Raw genomic sequence first — 23,163 nt, 5'->3', positions numbered from 1 at the left:
CAGCAACCCAACCCTCAAAAAAAGTGTAAAATAAAACAAAACCACATTTGTTTTTTTCCCTCCTGTTTCATTGTAATGATGGAAATAAGAGCATCATTCTGAGATTAGTGCTGCTATTTCTCCCGACTGACGTTAAACATTATATGAGTGCATGCTGAAGAGCTTTGGAGAAACAATGGAACAACAACCGACTGAAGAACAGGATTGTGGGACATTGGTTTGCAATCTATAAGCTGCACAGGGCTGGTGCTGGAACCAGACAACCATGTTGTGTATGTGCAAAGTAGACAGGCCCAGTTGGAAATGTTTTACGCATTTTTCATGTTGCTGTCCTGTTAGTCACCTCACATGTTATCTAATCAACAATTTATATATATACATATATATATATATAGTCTCTCTAGCATCACCTCAATTTCCTACACAGTTGATGTATATAGGGAAAAACTTCACTAAAGAAAATAAAAGGGAGAAGTTTGAGGCCGAGAAGCCAGTGAGGAAACCCTCTAACAAGATGAAAAACTAAAGAACATATAGTCAATAACAAGTGTTAACTCCTCTACAATATATGACTACACAAAGTCTAGTTACAGTGGATGGATGGTATGGTCTGTGCCTCAGTATAGCCTCACTGAACAACTAGCCAGTCTTGTGTGTATGTGTATGATCAGCCAGTCACCTCTCTGTAGGTAGTGATTGAGCTATAGTGGGCACATACAGTAGATACTGTGTTTCATGATCTAGGTTCATTATAAAATAAACATGGTTACACCAGCCATCTTGACATCTCCAGGGACATACAGTACATATTTTTCAAAATCCCACGCAAACACCAAATAAACAGAACATCTTTTATTTTAATCTGCAGTGTGACTGACAACGTGCTTGACAGGACAGAATTAAACTGTTGACATGAATGAATTTTACTGAAAGGGTGGCATTTCTTTTAGACTCCTCTTCAATACTACAAAACAATATTAATTATACATTATGTACATTTGTTTAAAGCAGGGAGGAGATACTCCTCACTGACAATTTCAAGCTCAAAGAAACAGACAAAAATATATAAGATTTCAATTTCACTAAAGTGAACGACAATGAGAACTTTGGTAGTGAATGTTATAAAGTTGAAAAAGTATTGGTCACAAAATAACACTCTAGTGGCTCCATAAGCAGATGTAGACAATAGAGAAAAGAGGTAAGTTGAAAAGATTCTGTAACAACATGGGCGGGCACATCACAAGGTGATGCACATACCTATATCACAGTACAAGTAGAGCAGGACTGGTTCATTGAGTACTGACTTAAATCTAGTGCCAAAGAAATGAAACTACAGTTGCCCTACTATAATCACAGGGTAAAAATAATTATCTGAAAAATGAATGAAAATAATAAATCAAAGTATGTATGTTGGCAGTCTCAGATAACACCTAAATGCCAACAACAGACGCATATAACAAAATAAGTAAACTTTGACCTGACAGTTTTGGTTACATGATGTCAAATGAGGATTTTTTTTTTTTTTTTATTAGAAAAGAAAAAAACAAACTCTGCACTCTCTTACGCTCTCGTCACTGAAATTTCCATTAATACTACCAGCGTTGGTTATACCATTCATTCAGTTGACAATCCCAGCTTCCATCACTATGTCAATATTCTTTTCTGCTCCCTATCTTTTAACAAGGGCAGCTTTAAGTCGCTTGGGTAACATTCAAAAAGCACAATTCCAACAAAAGCATAATTCAACTCTTACGGTAACTTTCATGCAGTCATTATTAATCATTACATCCTGTAACCACATATTATTTGCATTGGTACATGTAAACCTGAAGTGCCTCATCCTACCTGTTATTTCCCAATGCTGGCCTCTTAAACCAAGGAAGGGAGTTGCTTTGTCTCTTATCTAAGGTCAGTGTAGCATTTCCCCCCATGCAGAGAAAGACAAGAGCCATGAATTGAAAATATGATCCAGCTAATGCAATGAGGGGACCTGTGTCGACATACAGTATGTTAATTGGACCGCAGATCTGTGCCTGAGGGCAAGGCCTTAGACTCTCCTGAGTATAGTGGGATAAGGGGCACTGGATAAGGGTTGTGCAGTTGTGGTGTGCATGTGTGTGTATGTGATAACATCACAGTCAGTTGGGTTCCCCCCTTCCATTCACTGGCCTTCCTCCTCACGAAGGAATTGGAAGACGGATGAGAAGTCCTTGTTAGCATAGCCCCGGGAGCACATGACTCTGTAGATCTGGTGGGCTAGAGAACCCAGAGGGATGGGCGTCTTAGTGTTGGTGGCAGTATTTTGGGCCAATCCGAGATCCTACAAACAGAGAGAGAGAGACACACACTGTCACCTGGGGGAAAGACATTATCTCTGTTTATCTAACAGGTGATATAAGTGTTTCCAAAAAAATATTTATCCTAATTGTGCCAGAATTTGTAAAAACTTGTGCGAACTACCTTTTGACTAATGTATGCAGAGCACATATTGCAAGTGATTTAACAAACACCCAGATGGACTACATAATACACAGATTGACCCACAGAGAGAAGCTAATGCAGCGACAGTAAAATCAAGTGGCTCACAATAAGTCACAGATGGACTGGTGAAGAGCCCAGCAGACAGTACCACACTGACACAAAAGAACAGTGAGTAGTCAAACAAATGAAAGGGTTAAGAGTGGCAAAAAAAACAGACTACACCAAGAAAGAAAAAAGTAACAAAAGTAGCTGAAATGATCAGTCAGTTACTCGATTACCAGCATTATCAATAGCACTAATTTTATTGAATTCCTTTTTATCACGCAAAAATTGCAAATATTAGCTGGTTCCAGCTTGTTTCACTGTAAATTGTATGCATTTGCGATTTTGGTTGCAAAAAACAAGCAAGCTAAAGGTCACCTTGGGCTCTGGGATATACTAAGTTTTTTTTCCCAAAAGTTTAAACCAAATCAAAAAACAGATTAACAGATTGATGATACTGAAATAAACAATTAATTAGTCACATATGATGAGCAAAACAAAAGATGACAGAAAGAAGGAGAGCAGGTCTTGTACCTTGGCCATTAGTGTGGTTCCAAAGCCACCCTGGTAGTTGTTGGCAGACGGCACTCCCTCCATGACTCCAGGGACTGGGTTGTATGTGTCGCTGGACCAGCAACGGCCTGAGGACATGTTGAGGATCTTTGCAAGCAGCTTTGGATCCAAACCCAGTCTGAAATAAAAAGAAAAAGACAACAGTCAGTGTCTCCATGGTCCTGTGTGGAATGGTCAAATTGGGCATGCAAACACCGAAAAAGTTCTTGTTGAAGATCAGAGTTCAAGTCAAACCATCCTCTCCTGGTGTTAAACTATACTGTCTGGATGCTTACATTGGTTTACTAATATCTGGTACCTCAATGTGCCCCTAAAAACCCAGTGAACCTTCCTTTGTATAGCCTGCAGTAGAAATGTCTCACTCTCAACAGAAGCATACTAAACTATTGCATTTCCATTTTACTAAGGCTGGGTAAGAAACAATGGCAGAGGCAAAGAGGAGAGCATTATTCAAACAGTTTTGCAGAAATGGGACAGGAATGAGAGGATAGCAGTGTCGATTATGAAATTCATTTTCACCACAGAGAAAAAAAAAACGAAGCATAGAGAAAGATGGGTGTGGTGACGCCTGGTGATTCTAGTGACCCCCATTGAACCTTATGCCCAGCTGTGACCATTCCTCAGTGTTAATGGCTGAAGGCTTTGTAATACTGGCTAATGCAGTATTGATGTTTACCGGCACATCTATCCTTCATCATCCCTCTTTCATGAAAAAAGTGGAGGAGGAGGAGGAGAAGTGGTTAAGCAGCACAGGGGAGCCATAAACCTCGTTGTCATGTATAGAAGCATGCTCTTACTTCAGCTGCCCCATTTTGCAGCAACCTACTTTCATATGCAAGAGAACAAATCTCCAGACTGTGATATGGAGAAGCAAATGAGACGAGAGAACAGACAGAAAGAAGCAGGGAGTGAAACAAAGTGCCAAGCATTACAGTAAGGAGGGTGTAACTGTAGTGTCTGTGTCAGTTACTGCAGTTTTCATATATTAACTGTTTCAAGGCTGGTTTAAAGCTGACCACATCAAGCCCTGGCTGCTTCACTTCGATGTTACTTAAAGGCCTGTAACTCTATTCTGCTTTCAGTATGACTATTAAACCATCATAGGTCCTTAAGGCCAGCAGCCACCCTCCCTCCCTTCCTCCACCTGGCTCTCATTCTGCCACTACTACCACAGTTTTTATGAGCTGTCTACTAACTAATTAAGAATGGGAATTACATTTACACTCTCTCCATGTCTCTCCCCATTGCTTTTCTCTTTGTCTTTTTTTCTCTCCCATTAGACTCCCCCCCTTTTTTTTTTAAACAAACTGTTTTGGAAATGTGGCATAAGTGACACTGCATGTGTGCATGTGTGTGAAAACGTGTTTTAGCTTGCAAATTTTTAACGGCAGTCTCGCTCATGATGGCTCTTTTACTTTATGTCTGTAAGCATCCCTCGCCATCCTGCTTCTCCTCTCCTCCATCCTCCCCCTCATCTTCCCTGCTGACACCTCCCTGTCTGAGGACTCTGGGGGACATATGTTTGACATCACACACAACCCCCCCATCTCTCCACACATACATACACGCACACGGTTGGCCCCTCCCTGCGTTCTGGGTCAGCAGCTGAAAAGGTTACTGGCTGAGCTACAATAAAGCGCGTCCGACCGCGCAGATCGTTTGTTATAGCGACCAGAGACGCTGACGGGGAGCTGTTGTCCTCTGTTAACGATAAATCAATGAAGTTCTCCTCCTACTCCCATCACACATACAGGCTCACACACATACACATGGCTGTGGTTATTAGCTGACGCAGTGGTGTTGTTCCTCGCCTGTGGTAATTTGCGTGAAGAAGAGGACATGTCACGCTTTAACAAGATTGACATGGATAAACACACACAGACGTGAACGGTGAAACAAATGTGTTGCTGTGCAATGCCCCTGCAGATTAAATACATGAGAGTGATGAAGGTGCAGATGAAAATGAGAGAGGGTGTTTGTGTGTTTATACACTGGGAGCTCAAGCAGGTGGAGTTCATTTGCAGTGCTGATATTAACTGTGTGTTTCATTGCAATTAGCTCCCCATCCTCATTTGATGCCACAGGAGAGGAAGCCCAACCCGTTCCATATTTATTATTACATTAAAGAGCTAACGAGCACATATACACACACAAGCATTTACTATCCCATTTATAGAGCCAACAAGCACGTTTATCACCCAACTTTAATCTTCATCAGAACATATGTTCACAATTCATTTAAACTGTGGAGGGAGGAGGCGTTTGAGCTTGTGAGTGTTGTGGCAAACCTATTTCTGTCTTTCAACACAAGGGGTTGTGTCTTGTTATACTCTTTGATTCGCTTGTCGTCCATAAACTAGATAAAGGAGCAAATGTGTGTGTTCCTACTTGAGCATCAATGACTAGATGTGTGCCTGCATGAATGAGCACAGGTACATGAGTATACAAGGTGAAACATAGGTCATAAAAGCATATCCCTTCCTGGGCCACTCGCCTCTCTCTTCTTCATCTTCATGGGCATCATTAAAACCACTGCTGCCCCTCTGCACTACTCCATGCTCCTCTTTGCAGCTTCTCATCCCCCACTTTCACTGACTGGTTGGTTGCATGCAAAAATTATAGCAGGCACAAAATAGATGGAGGAGGTCTGAAGGGATTAAAAGAAAAGGGTAAAATGAGAAGGCAACACATGCAGGGATGGCGAAGAAAAGCTGTAAGACAGTAGAAGAAAGGAAGGCAGAAAGACAGGGTGTGTATGTGGATTTAGGAGTGTGTGCTCATAATTGTCATGCGTGGCCATCCCTTGCACTAAGAGAACGTCACGCTCTGTTGGAGACGGCCCTAGCTTCCATCTGAGATCAACAAATTAGCTCCACCAAAAGAACTGTGTGTGAATCTGTGTGTTTGTGTGTCTGCCTGCAGGCACAGGTAAGGCCTTATACACACACATGCATACATACTGGAAGAAAGGGCAACTCAATCAGGCCCTAGTCCAGCATGATAAAATGTTATTGCCGTTTTCCTGTAAATTGGCTGTGAGTGCTCTGTCTCCTTTGTGTCAGTCTGTGTGTGTGTGTCTGTACACATGAGGCCTAAGAGAGCATCCTCTCTGCATAAGAGGCTGGACGGCAATGCAGCATGGGAGTGTTATGGGTGTGGATTCTCTCTAAACGATGACAGTCTTTGTTAAACCCTGTAATAAAACCCAACATACACGCACACACATTATGCATGTTTGCACAGACCATCAAGACTAAATATGGGCCAGACTTTTAAAGCTTTAAAAAATTATTCACACTAAAAGTGAAGAGGTGCAGTGGTTACTATTCGTATCCTTTTTAATAGGCATACATTATAATGATGTGCACTGAGAGTAGAAGTTGTAGTTTGGTAGAAAACTGCTGTCTTCAGTGTCTCTGAATGTAAATCTGTGTGTCTAAGTGTGTGTGTGTATCAGACACAGAGTGGCAATGTGTAAATCTGTGTTGCTCCCTTAATGCCTCAATATTTCAGAGGCCTAGTGGGGGGATTTATGTGCAACTGCTCATGCCAATTTTCCTCCTCTGTCTCAGCACAGATAAATCAGCTGCACTGTGAGAAGAGCAATTCGCATACATGCACACACACACGAGACTGGTGCACGCACCATTGAAGTTGCAAAATCCATAAAAATGCATAATAGTTATATGGTGGAAACAGTCTATTATTGACAGGGGATGTGTATAAACAGAGTAGACAATAAATTCACAATTCTCACGTACAAAACTAATCTGATGGCCTAGGAAATTTCATTCATGTGAGGAATTATTGATGTGTAAGCCTGTTGTAGAAGATTTCCTGATCACTACAATCAAAAACGGAAATTCTGAAGAAAATTTGTGTGTTGACAAAACTTTAATGACTAGATGCCTGGTCAGTGCTTTAGATTTTTTGTATCCATAGGTGATTTTAGGTCATATCAGACTGTATTCGGAGGACTTCATATCCCATCATCCTGTGCACTGAAAAGGCTTTGTGTTAAAATGAGGCAATGAGGCAATGATGAATGATGCGATTTCTAGGACAGGGGTGTGACAGGATACCGGTGAGAGCTCAATCAGCAGATGTAAAATAGACGGTGGCTCCACCCCCTCATCCATCTTTCTCCAGAGGAGGCGGCTCTGACATGGGGCAGGGCTGACCCCTTTGTACTTCCGTAAGCTACACACGCACAGAAAGACACACACACATTTCCAAACCTGTACTGAAGTAGTAAATTTCTGCCTTAGTCACATCCATACCACTGGTACTGTAATATCTTTTATTGTGATGGCTATATCTAAAGGTGAGTTTACTGCCATATTCATGCACTGCCAAAATGTGGAGACTTCACAGGTGCCATCTTTACGTTGTAGGTGCTTGTACTCATGATTAGCAGATGTTTGAAAACTGAAGTGTTTGTCAACTCAGGAAAATTACATTGACTTCTCTACATGTGCCTCCAACCTATAGTGGCTATAATTGCATGTTAACAACACTCTGTATTGTACCTGTATGGACCTGTATCAAGGTCCCTTAAGCTTACATTACACTTACATTAACCTTTGCCATGTAAATACCTAGGTTTTCCCTTTAGAATAATAGGTAAGAAGCACCATAGTGCATGTTGACAGTACCTGATACCAAGGTTCATGGTCTCTGCAGTCCCAGTCATCCCAATGGCCAGCAGCATATTGTTGCATAGCTTTGCTGCCTAGAAGAGATTGACCACAAAGAGGAAAACACACTTTAGCTATAAGTAAACTTGCAGAACAACGTTTTAAAGAATGTAAATCCACTGAGGTGATCTGGCTTTGGAACAGACTTGTTAATATGCCTAAACTAATCTTTAGCCAGGGTAGAAAGCCACCCTCACTCAGTGAGGTAAAATCATTATTTTGAATGATCTATTTTTATTTTTATAATGGATTACAGTGTAGTATTTATGATGTTCAGCACATGTTTTTAGTTTATGAGTAGACTGTCTTTTCATCTTTTTTGGTTTGCTACGAAACCTAAAATACTAACATATGCTTTGACAAAAGCAATTGCAATGTAGAGCTTTATGTAAATCAGAATTTATCCACATATTATCTACTAATATCTAGTAAATAACACGCAGCTTGTCCCTGAAGTCCAAACACTTGACTTCAGTAGTGCAGTACAAGTGAATTAGTGAAATCATGAATAAGGTGCGAGCTTACTGACTGTATTGGTGTGGGTATATATACATTTAGGTTACATTTAGTATGTGAGCAAACGCGGCCCACAGATCAAAAAGCAAACATTCTGTGTTTGCTCTAATATGAGGATGTTTGTGCTTTCATGTGTCCATCTTCACCTGTCCACTGCCAACCTGTCCACAGTAGACTACATTGGCTCCCATGCAGGTTAGCAACTCCTGAGCGGCGTTGTATTCTTCCTCAACTCCACCTACCATGAAGGTCAGTTTGGCCATGCTGGCAGCCCCAACACCTAAACACACACCACATGTTGAAACGCAGGCCTCAAGTTAATTGAGGTGAGCACATACTCGACATTAACCACATTCAACATATTGATCCCTAATATCCGAACTTATACAACCCAGACCTGCTGATCTGCAACACGCAGAAAAGTTAGGTTGAATAGTGAGTTAAATTACAAAACTTGGAATAAGTGCAGATGAATCATGTGGTAACTGGGCCCAAACAAGTATATGCTAATAAAGTCTATGGATTAGCCACACAAAAGAACACAATGTATCAACCACTTGACTGTTTCAACATTACCAACTGTGTCTAAAAGGTCAGATGTGTACCCTTCACTGTGTGTATGCGGCACTCATACTGGGACAGGCGTGTTAAGTAGTGCTGCACCAGAGGGACAGAGGTATCTTTAAAAGCCGATTGTTGCCATCATCCACTGCACAGCCCTCATGGGAGCTCTTGCCTTTTGTCCTGTCACCCTGTTCTCTGTCTCAAACACACACACACACGCACGCACGCACGCACGCACGCACGCACGCACGCACGCACACACACACACACACACACACACACACACACACACACACACACACACACACACTAACAGCTGTGCCTGAGGCCAGCCCCCCTCGTGGGGTATCAGTGACAGGCATGAGGGGTAATTAACTTTACACTTTATCATGTTCAATTAGGCGTCCCTCCCCATGCCTGATGGCTTAAGGAGCATGCCATGTTGTGGGAGGCAACCTCATCCCTCACTCCCTTCATACGGTCCTTAATGCAGAGATCACGCCTTTTCAGAGTGGGTTGGATCCAGCAGGGCTGAGTCTCATATGCAATAGCACTACCCCTGAAAAGGCTCCAGTGATAAGCCCCAAGTATTAGCACAAAGAATTGTTGGTACTGTATACACATACATTAATATACCTGCAGGAGAAAACAACAATAATAACTTATTAACAACAATAATTTGAAGTGTACTGTAGAAGCCAAAGTGTTGTGGAAGTTCAGAGAAGTACCTGTCAGGAATAGGCACAAAAAGTGAGAGACTTTCTGCAAAGAAAAGACAGAGCAGGGATGGACAGGGAGTTGAAATCTCTCTTTAGGGTGTCGTCCTGCTCTAATGAAAGGCCTCTTAATAGTGAAAGCCTAATAATGTCAGTGTTAATAATTAAAAGGGAATTACCAAGGACAAAACAGCTGAAATCACATTATCAGACTTCACTGCTGTGGAAAGGTGAGGAGAGTTACTGTAGATTTCCATGATCCAGAAACATAAATATACATCTTTTTCCAACCCCCCTTGTGTAATTGGCTGTACTGTTGTCATGTATATGATGATGTGACTAGACAGTATATGTTGGTGTATATGTTGTGTGTGTCAGTGATGAGCTGTCAGCAGGTCATTAGGGCCAAATAATGAAGCTCAAAGACCATGCTGTGGCAGCTGCCTATGGACCACAGCAAACACACGCTTAACATAAGACTGCCACGTACACCAATCATACACACATATGGCCCACAGACCATGGACATGATAGATTTATCTCTTTTATTGTTACTTTGTTGCCTTTTTAAAAATTCCATTTATGCCTGATTTGAACAAATTTTAAAGTTTTGTTTAACAACAATAATAAAGTTTTTATTTATTTGAAGACAAGCTCAAAGATACTGTCTTTGTGACAAAATAATTTTAGTCAGGTATCTTAAAAAGTACAGTGCTGAAGTAGTCATAGCACTCTCTTGCCACTATCATTAGACTTTGGCCGAAATAAAAAATACAGATGAAAAACTATTCAAGAAGAGTTCAGCATTAGTCCTTTTCTGATTTTTCCAATTTTATTTTGTTTTCGTGCTGCATGCTGAGTCTGTCTCCCACCAATATAAACACACACACACACACACACACACACACACACACAGAGAAAGAGCAGTGTGACAACTGTGCTGGTTCATTAGTGGAGATCACTGTATCACTGTTTGCGGACGAGTAAAGAGGACATTATTGATAACACAGTCAACATGCTGATCAATATATCTCACCATAAAGAGAAGGAAGGAGGGAAAAAGAATGAAAGGAAGACAACAGAGAGGGGGGATGTAGAGATGTAGAGATGACAGCAAAGAGGGAGAATAATCTTTCTTTTCCTACCTCCCAGCTTTCCTCCAAACTCTCCCTCCCTCAAATTAACTAATCACCCATAATAAGCTCTTATGATCTGTAGTGGATTTCTATAAGCAGTGACACTGGGATGATTGAAGATCCTTGCTGCTGGAAGAATAACACATCATTAGCATAACAATGTGTATGTGTGTGTATATATGCAAGTGTGTGTGTTGGACGTATCAGTGTGCCTGCTCATTGTGCATGGGCCAAAGTGCATTTGTGTGTTTGTGAGTCTCCGATGGTGTCTATGTAGTGGTTATGCTTCTCCCGTGTGTGTGTGTGTGTGAGGGGACGTCCCGTTCTGCGGCTGGTCCTGTCAGAGACAGATTATAAAGGAATCCTAATGAGGCTTCCTGAGTGCCGGGTCCACTGGCTCATCCATCCCAGCGGGAGTGACAGTCCTGGATCGTTAACACTGCACAACTACACAACGCCCCCTAGGGGGGGAGACAAGGTGGGTGTAGTGGGTGGGGTGTGGGGGGCATCCATGATAGAAGATACAGGGTAGAGAGATGGAGAGGAAAGAGGAAGGAGGGATGAGGGTACTAAATAAAGAGGGAAAAGACAGAAAAAGTTATGTATATAAAGATACAGCAAATACTACTACCAAATTCAGACTAATGTAACAGTGCCACATCTTTCAGAGATTGATACATTTTAGTACACTGGCGTGAAGGCAAAAGTACCACTCAGTGCTCAGCTCCACATTCCCATGTAAACCAACTAGGGCTGCAACAACTCATCAATATTATTGATAAAAATCGATTAAAATAGTTGGCAACGAATGTATTTATCGATTAGTTGGATCTAATGATGCAGCTGTTTGTATTTCCTCTGGAACATTTAGTTTTTTTAGCCACTGTGTCTGTGAAGCTAAAGGTGCACGCACGCACGCACGCACATTGCTGTTCCAATGACTAACATAGGTCAGAGTCAGTGTGGATTAAATGTTTTTGTGTTCACATAAAAACACTGTCATGAGAATCATGTTCAGAGATAGTTGTCATTTTAACACATGCAGCCACAGCAGGAGACACAACGGAGCTCACAGCAGGGGCGCACTCAAACATTAATTCAGGCTGGGGATTTGACTTCATTCTAGGCCACTCTAAATGTGAGCAATATTGGTGGACTATGGTAGCTATGCACTATGGTTGCTATCTGTGTCACCAAGAGATGCCATGAATCTTTTTAGCACCGCAATGAGAGTTAAAGTTGCGCTTGATGTGAGGATTCTGAGTCTTATCCTGCTGCTATATTATCATCCGCAGCTCACCAGGAAGTGTCCCAGTGCTCCTGACGGTCTGTCTGCCACTGGCTCACATCACGACTTTTAACAGTTGGAGCTCCCAGGAGCAAAGTCTGGCAAGTATTCAGTCCGTACTCCATTTGTGTTTTTACATGCAGATAACCAGGGTAATGTCCAGCAATGTTTAAGTGCATGTCTGAAGTCATGTCGCTCATTGAGGCTAATGTGCCACTCACTTTTGATTTAAATGTGAAATTCTAGTAAACAATGGTCATTTTTTAATGTAATAAAGTTTAGGATCTTTTTAAATGTCATATATAAACATAGTTGCATTCTTTTTTTTTATTACATGTGTAGCAAACTCGATTAAAGTTCATATTTTGACAATAAGACATTGGAAACTTCTCTTTTGTAAAAATCTGTTTAATCGAAAACATAATAGGCCGAGTAATTGGGTATTAAAATAGTTGTCTGTTGCAGCCCTAAAACTAACACAAATGATCTGAGACTGAGCTGAGTCTGGCTGGACTGTTATTGAGCTCCAGTATTACTGAGCTACTGTGTTTTTGATTTTCTAGAATGCATGAGGAGTATAAGAATGAAAATGGCTCCTACAGTACATTCTACCAAGGCTGGTGAGGTACCACAGTGTGTGTATTTGTGTATGACCTTGTATTTAGACACATACAGTACAGACGGCTCCTCCATCCGATCTCCACTATTGCAGTTAGTAAGCAAGCAATCAAACAAAAGGCATTTAACCATGAATTTAAGAGGCTTAAATTGGTTGTGTGAAGGCAAAGGAAGATCAGAGCAACAACTTCGGTTTGGACTGTTTGTAGTTCATTAGCACTTCTTTCATTAAACACAAAAGAATCAACCAAAGCCATTCATGACAACCTTATAACCTCTTAAACACAAACTCTTTTGAAGTGGTCTGTCTATGTACAAAGTAAGTCTGTGTACATGTGCATGCAATATCTGTGTGTGTGTGTGTGTACACCAGGGACAGGTGCAGATCCTGGAGCAGGCTGCCAATAAGACGTCAGTTGGAGCTTCAGAGGCCGTGTCTCAGAGTTACGAGCGGTGTGTAAACCAGTAGGCACTTTTTATTGGTGGTGGGTTTAAATTAAACTACATTTGTGAATATGAGGCTACATAAACAACACACATAATCGCAAACACACAGACACACAAAAAGGGATGTTCCCAGAGTTTGGTAATGAATGACGCATTTGGCATAGTACCAAAACCCTGCTTTCTTCCCCAGAGAGTATATGGAAAAACACAACAACCCCTATAATATCACATCTTCTCCAAGCACCTCATTTCCTTTACTGATAATGTTCCTGCTCTCACTGCAGGAACGACAAGAGAGACTCAGGGATATGCCAGACTTCACACCTTTAACTCCAAAAGTAGTTGGTGTAAACAAACTCAGGCCTTGCCCTTACTACCTTGTTTGCTACTGAGATGTAACTATGTAACTATGCACATGTAACATTATAAAGTTTTGACTTGGCTGGAGTAATCTTTAATTCAGACTGAAAAAAGCCTTCACACTCACTTGTATTACAGCCTTGAGTCAATGGGACTTACAACGTAAGCCAGTGGGGGTAGGATGTTTACAGGCCAACAATCCAGCCTCATGTGGTCCACCATTATAACTACACCCAAGGGCAGATCTTTCTCTCAAACAAATTAAAAACCCAAACAGGCCCTGTAAAAAGCATAACGCATATCAAGTGAAAAAGTGAAACAGTGCACGGGTATGCGTTAACCAAAATCACACATAAAAAAACAACAAAAAAAGAGAAAAATCTGCATTTTCAACAGTTTATCTGCCAACTTTGCTAATGTTCCTGTTACGTTAAAAACAGTCTCTTTATCGGCTCCATTTAACGAGCGCAAAGCCATGAGAACTGACTCTTGCACACAAGTACTCCATGAGAACCTTGAGTGTGTAGGCAACTAGAGCAAGTTTGGGTTTTGGAAAAAACTAAAATTAGGAAAGACTTTGCATAGTTTCTTGTATATAACTGATACTACAGCCTTGAGGGTTTAGTTTGCAATGTTTATCCATTGACCACCAGGCCAGCCCTCATTATCATCATCATCATCATCATTACCATCATCATCACTACCTGCTCTATTCTGTTGGGGAGAGGCTGGTCAGTGGTAGGTGACAGAGGATGGAGCGACCAGGAGGGATCCACAATCAATACTTTCCCTGGCCCAACGAGACTCATCTAAGAGAGAGCAAGTTACTAATGATCCCCAATTAGCCAGTTAGCAGGCAGGGACACAGACTACACAAAAAAAAAAACACACACACACATACACACTCACAGGGTTGAGGTACAGAAACTGTCCTTCACTCAGACAGAATGCTAATTCCCTTTTAGATGAGTGACATGTAGTGTGACGTTTGGGCTACATGTGACAGACTGAGACTTTCTGTATCACGTATACACCAGCTGACTATTTGTGCGCGCGTGCACACACACACACACACACACACACACACACACACACACACACATACAAAGTAAATGACATTAGGGACAAATATCTAAGAGTCAGTCCCCATCTGCTGTGGGTCTACCTCCATCTGGAGTGTAGGCTAGAGCCCCTCCCTGTCACCACCCCTCCATCATCACTATCCCTGGTCACTTCACGGCCCTACACTCCCTCCTCCCATTGCCCCCAACCCTCCACATTCTCCCAATGTGTCATGAAAGCCCGTCAGTGAAAGGCTTGTTATGCTAATCTAGTCTTTGGAGCACTGACGCTCTCTAGTACTGGTTAGCCATCAACATGACAGACTGTGACAGCACCACCCTCTGCTCATCCAACTTGATTCCTTAACTCAACACCAGAAAATCAGAACTAACCTTCACTAAGTGCCTTCAGGCTCCCAGGCTCCATTAATCCTGCTCTAAGACTGGATTAGGTTGGCCTGAGTGCTGTCCTGCTCCTTCTTCTGACCAGAAATACCAGGGACAGTTTTCACAAAGCAATCACTCTGAATCTGCTTCTTCATGCACTTAATTTAAGAATGAACTTTATCCACTGTAAAATTCTCACAATTCAAATTGAAAAGTACTATCCAAAAACATTATACCACCTTTTGCTAAAAATCCCAAAATGCAATTATTTGCATTTGACATATAGAAATTTAGATCAAGCGACAAAATGTAGATGGGAAAAATTAGTCTTTTTAAAATCTCAACCTACCCTCTTATTATAGAGTTGTAGCGTTGCAAATGGTGTTCACATAACAATACAAACTTTTAGATGTTTACTATCACACAAAACAACAAAAATGAAGAACTTTGTTTGGCAGCCAACCATATAACTAATTGCTGATAGGAAAATTACTACTTACACTGTTATTAAAGTATTTTCCCATTAATTTTCTAAGTTGATTCACTACCGGACTAACCTGTTTAGCTCTAAACTGAATGGTTTTATTACATAGTGAACAGTGAATAAGTGAACAAAGGGCAGATTTTAGACAGAAACCTGGTGGCAAAAAGCACAATATGGTTCACTGTTTCTGATTTAAGTCTGTGACAGAAGCAAAGAGTTTTTTTTTTTTTAGGGACCACAATAAACCCACAAGAATACTATAAATTCTGCTGCTGCTGTAATAACTTAATTTGATGTCCTTATAAGAGTTAAGTTTTTCCAAAAGGTAGTTTTTTGTTTGTTTGGTTGTTCTAATGTAATCAGTAAAGTGTTTTAGTGTGAAAAGAACCAGAAAACCCAACAAATTTGTCTTCCTTAACACAGTCAAGACCAGTTTGACAAAACAATCCCATAATCACTACAGTCTTCTGGAGCTTTCAACAGTATTGAAATCAGTTATAATTGATTAAGAACTCGGGTGCCCGAGTGCTGACTAAGGCCAGAAGGAGAGGACACAGGCCTGTTTAAAAGTCCTTTTACTGTTTGGCTGTTGGTTTTGCGTATTGATTTTAAAATTCAGCTCATGGTCTTGCACCAGCCTACTTGTATGACGCCTTCAGGCACAAGTCTTTTAGTTGTTCCAAAGTGCGTGATGAAAATATTTAGTGAAGATTCTAGTAATTTATGCTCTATGCCACTGGACATGGCTGCCTCAGAATGATTTATTTTATTGTATTCCTGTTTTAAAACATTTTATTCCATCATATATTTCAGGTATCATTGTCTTTTATTTCATTTTCCATTTTATTTCAATCTATTTTATTGTTTTTTTTTTTTTGCATTACATTATTTTAGTTGTTCTTAGCTTGTATTATTTTCATATTTGTTCTCTTATTATCATTTAGTTATCTATAAAGCCCAGTATTCTGTACAACACTGTGCTATGCAAATAAAGTTTAATCGCATCTGCATTTTAAGTTTGCTATTCACTAAAAAGCATCTGCTAATGTGAGCTAAGCCTCACAACCCAAGAAAACTGAGTACTGCGTCTACTTTGCGCAGAAGTGCGGACCCAGCTGACTCCAAAAGCACAACGCAGAATGCTCAATGCTTCTAACGTGGGTGAATATCAGATCAGGTTTTCAATTTTTTCAACAAAACAAGTAATTCCAAAGGGTTTCAATACTTTTTTTTGCCTTTGTAATATGGTTGAAAGCTGTGGAAATTTGTGGACCTTACTTTTGGATTATTTTGTAACAAGTAAATGAATCATTTTAAATTTATCACAGTTCTGAGTATTTATTACAACCAAAATCTCAGCTAAGGTTGATCTTTGTGGAAGAAGCAGCAGGTCCTGCAGGCCTAAAGGGAGAAACAGAGCTTATATCACACATCAGAGGAGTCGATTGGCAGCTGACTGACAAACCAACTGGTGCCAGTCTTGGCTTCAACAAGTTTCTACAGGCTGGAGGATGACGTTCAAGCTGTCGGCAAATTACACACTGCAACACACAAGCTTCGGTTGATGTGGCATGGATATGATTAGAGTGGTGTTGAGACTTAGCCTAAATAGGTAGTTAGCTGAGGATTATAAGACCTCACAAACAAGCAACATTAGCTTGAATGCCCATGGTCCCACAACAACCGGGCTCCTTCTTGCTTTCATTTGCGGCATTTGCTGACTTTCCCAGGACTGAGAAAAATACAATGAAAGGTTTTTTAGGGCCTTTTTAAAGCCATCGTCCGTTAGCAATGTGGCAGCCCACCATGGGCACACAGACACAAGCACAGGCATTCTGGGTAATTATTGCTAACGACCATCCCGCTTGTTAGCCAGACCTCCTATTTTTGCTATCGCTGTGCCAACACCCTGGGCCTGTGACATCAGAGCTTGTTTTGTTGTGGATCGACTTTGCATGCGGACACTTTTAATGACACCAGACAGTGGTAGAAGTGTGTGTTTGCAGGCGTATGTTAGCATGCCTGAAGAACCAGTGTCTAAGTTAATATAATGGTATCTATGCAGGAAGGTGTTTACATAAAGATTGCAACCGTATGTGGATATGTGCGTGTGTGTGTATACCAGGACACAGCTGTGTCAATTAGAGCAAAAGCCAAGACAATGGTTAAAGTGCAAGAATGGAAGGCAGCAAGATGCCCATGAGAAAAAGTCAACTTTTTCTTTTTTGATTGGTCTTTTTAAAAAGGATTATGACTCTGCAAATCAGATCCCATGATTGGCTGCCAAACCTCTAGTGACACACAAAACACACACACAGACACACACACAGACACACACACACAGATGCGTTTCTGTGTAAATGCACCACTTCATGCACCACATTCACACAGAAGAATTCATTTTATATATTAAAAAATTGTAAATTAAAAATAAAAACAAATACAGAAACTGCAAAAAGACAGGCTGCAAGTCTAAAAATATAGGCGATCACAGGGAGACTGCTGAGTGTATTGTGAATTAGAAAAAAACATTTAAGCTGGACTATGTTTTTCTTTCAGTCAGTTTGAAATACTACACAGATAAAATATATTAATGAAATGTAAATATAATTTTATACCATATTGTGACGTCTGAAACAATGCTGTTTTTAGTTAGTTTTATTAGGTAAATTCATGCATTTTTCATTTGTGGAAATAAAGTATTAAAACAATAAGTATTATGATTATTATTGCACATGCAACAAAACTAATGTCATCGATGCTTTTCTCTTTTGTACACACACAAACATTATGGGTATGACACTGCCCTATTTGGGGAGGGTGCCATCTCCTGGTTGGAATACAACATGTAACCCAGTAGAGCACCCAGAGATGTGAAAAGTAGAGTGGTGGGGATGACCTCTGCTATTTCTCACATACTGGTACACTTCACATGACCTGTCTCCACAGGTTTAGCCTTGCTTTTAGCCAACTTAGCTCAGAGTGGAGCTGAAAGTTTCAGTGGGCGCATTTAAAGGACTACAGCTAACCATTTAAATTGATCAGATTATTGGATAAGGCATTTGTACAATATAAGGAGTTTAAAATGCCTACCACAACTTCCCAAAGCCACAGGTGACAATAATGACTTGTTTTGTTTGACCAACAGTTCAAATATCTAAGACTTTCCATTTATGTTGAGATTAAACAGAATCCTTACATTGTAGAGGCTAAAGCTAGTGAATATTTGGTATTTTTGTTTAATAAATGACTTAAATTAATTTACTGACTTATGACCATTTCTCTAAAGCATTTTTGATTGGAGCATTTGTGCATGTGTGTGTGCACGGCTAGTTGCAGAAGCTGGGGGTAGCAGGTCAATCATTGGTCATCTCAGGCTAGTAAAAGAGGCTCAGTTAAGAGTCAGGAAAGGAAGAACCTTCACAGAGGACTGCACACACTAACTGTGCATTGTCTGTAGTATATAAATAGTGTGTGTGTTAAAGGAGAGTAACAGGCTTAGGACTCTGATCTCACTGACTGCAGTGGGTCTGTTCTGCAGACGCCAGCTGGTAAACATGCCCATGTGGGCCAAGTCTGTGTTTGTATGGGAGGACCACAGCGTGTAGTGAACATTTAATTAAAGATTGAGCAATATAAAGCAAATAGGCTATGATCAATTCTCACTACTACTCTGAAGTTATTAGCCAGACTTTGTCAGGATAGCGTACCTTAAATGCTTACCAGACTCAAAAGAGTAGTGTTTGAAACAGAATGAGAGACAGAAAGATGGAGAGATGGACAGTTTCACTGCAATGTGACTCCTCCATATCTTATCTCCCTTCTTTTCCCTCCTGCACTCCATGTGAGGCAGTTTCTGTCCACTTTATGACTCTTTATCTGACATGAAAGGCACTAACATGGGATACCCACCATTACAGCTCCATCAACATAAAAAGCTCTGACACAGGATTCTTCACTGCAGCTCAGCCCATTAGGGATGACTGGTGATCCTGTGCTCTGTCAAGGAGCCATCACAGGCAGACAGCACCAACATAATGAGGACCTAAAACCTTAACCTTGCCTTTAAGACCTCCCGGTCAAAAGCAGCAATAAAAACCTCAAGAGGGCACCTACTGGCTGGCCTGCTCAGTAATTACAACCCATGTCCTAGCACTAACCCAAAAGGTCCTATAGTTTAGATATATAAAAGAGTGTAAGATAGTTCAGAAGTAAGGCTAAAGGGTCACAGGCCTAACAAAATGATTCATATTCTCAAATGAACAAACTAGTCTGACTCTGCTTTTGACAATGTCTCCTCATTCCCACTCAAGGGCATGATCAGCTGCAATTCACTTTGACAAAAAAATAAATGCTTCTGTAGCATTTAGAAAAATAGAATATCTTCCCTTCAGACACAGTTTGAATGGGCAACAACATCTGCCCCTTAAGTCAAGCACCGTGACAAACAGAGTTTTTTTTCCATTTTTAAAAAACAAAAGAGTACAATATGATAGTGAAGCTGAGACTCTATTTCCTAAGATGAGACTTTACCTCCTGACACTGGAGCATCCATGAACACAGCACCCATCTTTTCTGCAGCAACTGCCATCTCTTTTGACACTGCAGGGTCAATGGTGGATGAGTCAATCAACAGAGTTCCCTTCTTCACTTTTCTAAAGAGGACAAAACAATTGGCATTACCATTTAATGTACAGTACATAAAAAACATTTATCTGGCCATGACCTGTTTGCATGTTAAACACCTCGCAATTATGTTTTTTTCCCCCATACTATTTGTAAAAAGATAGTTTGCATGAATATCTTACAGAAATTGTTAGTAATGTTTGCTTACTTCAAGATGCCATTTGCCCCTGTATAGACATCTATGACATTGGGGCTTGAGGGCAGCATTGTGATGATGCGGTCTGCCTTTTCTGCCACCTCAGCTGGGGAGTCCACTACCTGGAAATTAGAGTCATAGTTGCAAACACTTTAAACACTTTCATAAATAAACTGCAGCTTTTATTTTTAAACAACCTGTTGGCTCAGGTTGCACATAGCTTGTTCTCTAAGCAGTGGTTCTGAAATTGCAGACAGTTTCCAAGAATAAGTGTGAAAGGATGTATGTGTATTAATCAGCTTGAAAAATATTAGTCAATATTTAGTTTATTCTGTGCTAATGTGGCTTATTAAATAAGGGTTAAAATATGAGAGTGTCACATTTACCTGAGCACCAAGGTCCTGCAGCTCCTTGCAGGACTCAGGGAAGACATCAGTGGCAATAACAGGATAACCGTTTTTTAACAAGTTTTTGGCCATGGGACTGCCCATGTTTCCCAGACCAATAAACCCAACTGGTGTTTTTGAGGCCATTGATCGTGTTGACACTGAGTGAGAAAACAGAGAGAGGTGTGATCAAAATGTAAAATTGAAATTTGTGTTTATCTTCAGACAAGAGCAATAAAAAATGAATTTAAACTCAACACCTCTTTCTTTGGAGAGGCAACCAAGAAAAATTGTGCGACAACTGTGAAAGGTGCTATCATATTTTTTTTTAAAGGAAATTATATATGCAGTCAACAAGCAAAGCTGTTGTAACTTATGACCAGCCTTTGGACAGTCTAGACAGGTTATTAAACCCTGCCAAAGTCCAGACAGGTTAACAGATGCTAAACAAAGTGGAAACTGGCAGTGAACCAATCGGACTACAAAAACAGAATTAGGCCTGGACAGTGAAGGCAAAACAGAAAGCCTTACCTTATATTCAAATTCATGTACTTGACAACTATGATGATACTATCTAAAATATATGTTACATCTATGATGATGCTTTTAACTACTTATACACCTGGCTAATGGAGGTAGAGAGACATTGTTCTTTTCTTAAATATACTATAAAGAGTGCATTAAGGCAGCCAATTTGAAACAATTGTTGACATTGCTTAAGCATCTAGCAAAATAAGTATCTACTCCTGTACAATTATGAAATAAAAACAACTGAGCTGTGTGTACTCCTTAGCACTCTGTCAAGCACAGTATCATAGTTTGTTGTTGCAGCCATTTGACCTTAAATGTGTTACAAAGAGTTTCATATCATCCTTAAAATGTAAAATATAAAGACACATTCCAAGAAGTGCACATCTGACCTAACACTTATTTTTTTTAAATTGTAAAAATGGAACTTCAGGAATGACAATAGTGTGACAACAGCCTTCTGACATGTATGACAGAACAAAGAGCAGATATTTTTGTTTAGTCTGTATCAAACAAGTTAAACATGTTTCATTCAGTCTCAGATATAAATGTCAATACAATAACCAACTGAAACTATAATACAACACTCATTCTCATAATAAACTGCTTCATCAGATTACATGCTGAAGTGTACACTATACAACACAAAACAATTAACATTTCACAATTACTTTAACTAAGGCTACAAGAAATGATTATTTGTAATTATTATTAAGACGATTATTATTATTATTGATTGCTTAATTCAGAATTTCTACAGTGTCTCAAAGCCTTTTATTTCATGTTGTGTTTGACAAACAGCCTAATCCAGTTCTGTATTTAGTTTACTATTATTTAAAACAAAGGAATTTCTGATTCCATTACATCTACAATTTTACTGTGACTCAGCGTTTTAGCAGCAATTTCAGTTTAAACCATATACACTCCCTGCCACACATTAAACTTCTTTAATGAAATTACTTTGACTTTAACTACTTCTACACCTGGCTACTTAAATATACTATAAAGAGTACATTAAGGCAACCAATTGTTGACATTGCTTAATTGTAGACATTGAAACTGGCTGTACAGGTCTGAGGTATGGGAAGGGGGAAGGTGTAAATACATCATGTCCCTCTATTTCTCATCACTAGTCTCTGCCCCTGGTCACAAACATAGCTGGGTCTTGCATTGTGGGATGGGCAGGGAGGAGTGAACAGAGCAGGTTTTGTGACAGTGTGCAATCCAGGGCTACTCCATGCTTTTGTGTAGAGTAGAGCAAACAACAGTTTTATGACTGACAGCACCTAAAGCAGACTAATATTATGTTAGACCCACTACAGACACAACGTATAAGCATATAAAGGTCTATAAAGAGGCCATGTCATTTTATCAGCCAGTGCTTCACATTTGCTTCTGCCCATATCTCATTGTCCTAACACACTGTGTACCATACACCAAACGTAGGCTCACTGTGTACAGACAGTAACACAACTGTTATCACTAATTACACTAAATTAATATGTTTTCCATACTTTCTTCACAGGGCTACAGCAGACTAGCTAAGGGGCTGGAGCAAGCACTGTTTGCTCTGAACATACACTCGCAAAAGAAAAAAACACAAGAAAACTGAGGATATACGCAAGTACGTTACCATAGGCAAGGTCGGCATGATTATTCCACCTTAATAATAAACCTCGGCACCCTCTAAACAACGCTGCCATGCTTCTTTCCACTTGACCTCGGCGTACAGTGTCAGCTGCCGGGGCAGGGAAGCCAAACAGAACCGTTATGATCGACTGTTGCTTTGGCCAATCACAGCTCTCGGTGAGTTTCCGCAGCCAATAGAAACCGGACGAAGGCAGGACATCCTGTGCTATTACTTTATTATGCCCTTTAACAGTGCCAGTACAGTATTCACCTTATACTACCAACAAACACAGCGGCAGAAATACCTGTAATTAAATTATACCTAGAAAAATGTTTCATATGCTGTTTTTTATTTCTACTAATGTTAATTCATGCGGTGCAGCTACTTACGTATTTGGAGTTGGAATTAAGCAGGTGTTTTTAAATTC

At 40.3% G+C, this 23,163-nt stretch overlaps 1 protein-coding gene across 1 annotated transcript; it reads right to left on the bottom strand.

Annotated features, from left to right (window-relative positions):
• Nucleotides 1–868: 868 nt before the first annotated feature.
• Nucleotides 869–22,861, bottom strand: LOC113126521 (3-hydroxyisobutyrate dehydrogenase, mitochondrial-like). The gene is made up of 8 exons (XM_026300571.1): nt 22,740–22,861; nt 20,579–20,739; nt 20,205–20,314; nt 19,904–20,025; nt 8,456–8,589; nt 7,752–7,828; nt 3,058–3,214; nt 869–2,320 (listed from the first exon to the last, which is right to left on the bottom strand). The coding sequence occupies exons 1-8, from the start codon at nt 22,807–22,809 to the stop codon at nt 2,162–2,164; spliced, it is 990 nt and encodes a 329-aa protein (XP_026156356.1). The 5' UTR covers nt 22,810–22,861; the 3' UTR covers nt 869–2,161.
• Between the last annotated feature and the right edge of the window lie 302 nt (nt 22,862–23,163).

Source organism: Mastacembelus armatus, chromosome 11, assembly GCF_900324485.2.
Source record: "Mastacembelus armatus chromosome 11, fMasArm1.2, whole genome shotgun sequence".
NCBI classification, from domain to species: Eukaryota; Metazoa; Chordata; class Actinopteri; order Synbranchiformes; family Mastacembelidae; genus Mastacembelus; species Mastacembelus armatus.
This window is presented reverse-complemented; position numbering and strand designations above follow the sequence as displayed.

What these genes read in the sequence shown, in the direction of transcription:
- LOC113126521 (XM_026300571.1), bottom strand. Translation starts at nt 22,809, where the DNA reads ATGGCAGCGTTGTTTAGAGGGTGCCGAGGTTTATTATTAAGGTGGAAT. An exon ending in TGCAGGACCTTGGTGCTCAG is followed by an intron (nt 20,315 to 20,578) that starts GTAAATGTGACA and finishes TCTAATTTCCAG; the next exon opens with GTAGTGGACTCCCCAGCTGA. An exon ending in ACCATGAACCTTGGTATCAG is followed by an intron (nt 3,215 to 7,751) that starts GTACTGTCAACA and finishes TTTTTATTTCAG; the next exon opens with ACTGGGTTTGGATCCAAAGC.